General features: G+C 29.8%; 1 protein-coding gene across 1 annotated transcript in view; it reads right to left on the reverse strand.

The window, feature by feature from the left end:
- Positions 1 to 3,020, reverse strand: part of LOC106470974 — an 11,608-nt gene extending 8,588 nt beyond the window's left edge. Inside the window, exon 1 of the mRNA XM_022401377.1 lies at positions 2,851 to 3,020. Coding sequence (XP_022257085.1) covers positions 2,851 to 2,998 — 148 coding nt within the window. The 5' untranslated portion in view covers positions 2,999 to 3,020. The remainder of the gene's footprint in view (positions 1 to 2,850) is intronic.
- Positions 3,021 to 3,654: the final 634 nt, after the last annotated feature.

Consider the following 3,654-nt stretch of genomic DNA (forward strand, 5'->3'; position numbering starts at 1 on the left):
AGAAATAAAATTACAGCTTTATTACTTTGGTATAAAAACAAATTAGACAAATAAACATTCTCTTACCGAGAGTGTTATAACTTATAAACACATTTACTATATTTATCATACACATAACCTGCCAACACCATCAGTATTTTAGTAGGGGTTATAACACTTTTTAGAAAGTCACATAGCACATACTATTAAGTGGTCAAACAATAATTTATATAATCTGACTTTGTGTTTTTTCATTTCAAAATAACTGGTATCAGAGAGCAAATGATATGTGTTGCAGAGCTAATGAAACCATTCAACAGCAAATTAAAAAAACTCATTAGTGTGGAAACATGTTAAAAATAATAGCCTCATGATATAATCATTAAGTTAGAAAAGTACCATCTTAATCATAGAATAATTAAAACTTACACATTTAATACATTTGCATCAATGATTTAACTTTCACTGCCATCAACACATTCATTTTTATTTGACGCACTATATATATATCCTTTATTTTAGCTTTGAAAGTGGTATTAATTATGTGTGACTTTGTAATTATGTACCACCATGAAAAATAGGTATTCCCCTTTAGACTTCCCAATGTTTACCAGTTTCAAGTTTCAGATAAGTTATGAAGTATTAGAACATGTCTTTTTTTTATGGTGCATCTAAAAATAAACCTGGAACTGGGAGAAAAATTTCTCTATAAACATGACAGTAAAAATAGTGCATAATAACATAACATAATGTTTTGGGACAACAAGGGACCTATTGGTCCATCTTGGCTGTTCCATCCTCTAAATTACGTTAAAATAATTTCTAAAAAAGTCTTAAAGCCAGCCCTTATGATTCATATACTTATCAAGCTTTTTCTTAAACTCATGTAAATTTACTGCCTCTACAATGAAGTAGCTAAAATCTAAACTTGCCCATGAAAACTGCATTCTAACAATTAATCTCTGAGGCAAGAGACTCATCTTATTCAAGAGTTAATGTCCAAAGGATTAAAGAAGAAAAAACACTTTCAAAGCCTAATTATTATGTTAAACTAGCATAAATAGTTACTCCTTAAACAAGAGACTCTAGAGTCTAGCACAACCTAAAGTATTGTTAAGTCGGCTGAAGCTACATATGCTATTTGTTTATACAGCCAAATGAAAAAACTATAGGACTGTCATTCTGATAATCTATAATTTTGGGTATGTACATGGTTATTTTGGAATTTTACGTATTACTAATTTAAAGTACCTAGTTAAGCTACAGAATTACATGTATATCACTGTCTACATAAAAATAAGATATGAGAAAGAATATATGTAGCTATCATGTATACATTGATATAAAAAAACTGCACATCCTTCATGAAAGCAGTTTACAGTCTTGACTATATATATGACAATTTTGGGACATAACATGTTACCAGTCTTCTTCCAACTAAGCTACATACAAACCAAACTTAAACCAAGGTAACCAAACCTAGCCTCACATACTTACATTCCAAGTTAAAAGGAAAAGGCCCCAACTCTTCATGTTAATTTTTTTACCTGTGTAGGTAGCTCAGATAAGCGATATAAAATATGGGAAGAACTATGTATTTAAAATTGAAATTTAATAGCACAGATTTTTTCAAATATTTTAATTTTAATTCAAATAAAAAATGGCAGATGAAGTACAACCACCATACAACATAATGCAATTTGTATTGTGTGTGTAATCCATGTGAATAAATTACTTAATATTAAGTTATTAAACTTATAGTGCCATTTATTTATCTTTTAAAGATACTCACTCTTTATTGATATATTACAAGTCAAAAATGAAGGTGGACACTTGAGGCCTTATACTTATTTGCAAGAAAAATTAACATAAAGAGTTGGGGACTTCTTCACCATAACCTTAAAATAAATTGACCAAACTTAACCTTCAGTAATGTAGAGAATACAGTATGCCTACTTATACCAATCATGGTTTTTTGTGCAATCAGGCAAAGGCAGACAAAAATTAATGTTTCTATACTGCTATCATGTACAGAAAATCTAAGTCCACAAGTCCCAAGAGAAACACACAAGGAAGAGAAGTATCATGGGTTAGATTCAAATACTAAACCATGAGATCCTGAGACTACTGCTTTTGTCTCCTATGCCACCAAGTCCTGCTATATGCTGTGAAACATGAATATTTATGAATACAAATTACAAATAATCAAACTCACAGTGTAGCTGTACATAGCATGGTGCATAATAATTGTGTATATACTATATATATAATATACTATAGTCACTACCATCATAAGCTATTGCAAAAGCCAAATCTTAATAATAGTTAATACTCAAATTATCAATTCTAAGCACATTTGGCTTCATTTAAATTTTAATACTAGTAATACTAATAGTATCATACTGGTGGTAAACCGTAAAGTTACCATCTAAAGGGTTGTAAATGTGAGCTCCAAAAACGACCGAAAAAAGAGAATATACTTTATAAATTAAGGAAAATACATTTTATGATATTTCTCTTATTTTTTACAATAAAACAGTGAAAAGAAAAACAATAAGTTGAATAACGAAACAAGAGCGAGTAGGAAATTATGACATTAAAAAGGAAAAGAATATATTATATATATATATATAATTTCTTTTACGGTGTTTGTTTTTTCCACCTTCTATTCTATTGTGTATAAAAAAAAAGGAAACACCATACAACATATTTCATATTTCCTTTAAGTTTAAAGTATATCATCTACCTTTTCCGGTGTTTAGTATATGCGCGCCGCACTAAGCTTAAGTAACTGTCACTATCGATATTATCAGTCATTTCTAAAAGTAAAACTCCAATTCAAACATAGCCTTCAATTTCATTTTTACTTACGAACATCATCAAATGGTCCAAGAACATATATGTATCTGTTGAATTCATATTTTTTAATATAATCAGCTAACCAGTAGCTATCTATATTAGCACAGATATTATCGAGACAAATATTTCTCAAACTATTTGCACTTTTCCGCCGAGGCATACTTTTTTACTACCTTTAAGTGATTGAAGCGCTCTCTTACCAAATTTCAGTATGTTTGAATTATTTAATTGTTTAAAAGAACGATAGTTAACATTAAATTTCAATGATCAACTTTTTCATGAAAATTTAATATTGATTGTTTAATTTTCAGCTTTTATTAATTATTTATATGTAAGGTCATTTCCGAATTTCAGGCATATTGTCTGATTGATTTTATAATAGATGATACTTTTGTTAATTTTATACCTCACTTATTTAAATAAAGGTTGAAGCAGAGCCATCGTGAGAAAAGTATGAGCTCCTGCAAAGTATTTAATCTTTGCCCATTACATCAGTCACTGGGGTTGTAAGTAATACCCTGAAAAACATAGTTGCAGCATTGCATAGAGTAGTATCTTATTCACTAGAGTGCGCAGTGCGCACTCCTGTCTAAGTCATTGAGAATTGTTGTACCGACATGAGGATCCCAAGATGGCGTTCAAAACAGATAACGATACGAGAAACGTAAACAAACACATGTGTGCAACAGTACAGTAAAATTGCCGTAAACCTCACTGTAAATTTCATGGAATGTTGTGTAACACACTATTTTGTTATTAAAAACACTCAATATTACGTTTTTATTTTATTCTATTCTCAACTAAACCTGAACATAT

This window comes from Limulus polyphemus, unplaced genomic scaffold, assembly GCF_000517525.1.
Source record: "Limulus polyphemus unplaced genomic scaffold, Limulus_polyphemus-2.1.2 Scaffold4, whole genome shotgun sequence".
Lineage (NCBI taxonomy): Eukaryota > Metazoa > Arthropoda > Merostomata > Xiphosura > Limulidae > Limulus > Limulus polyphemus.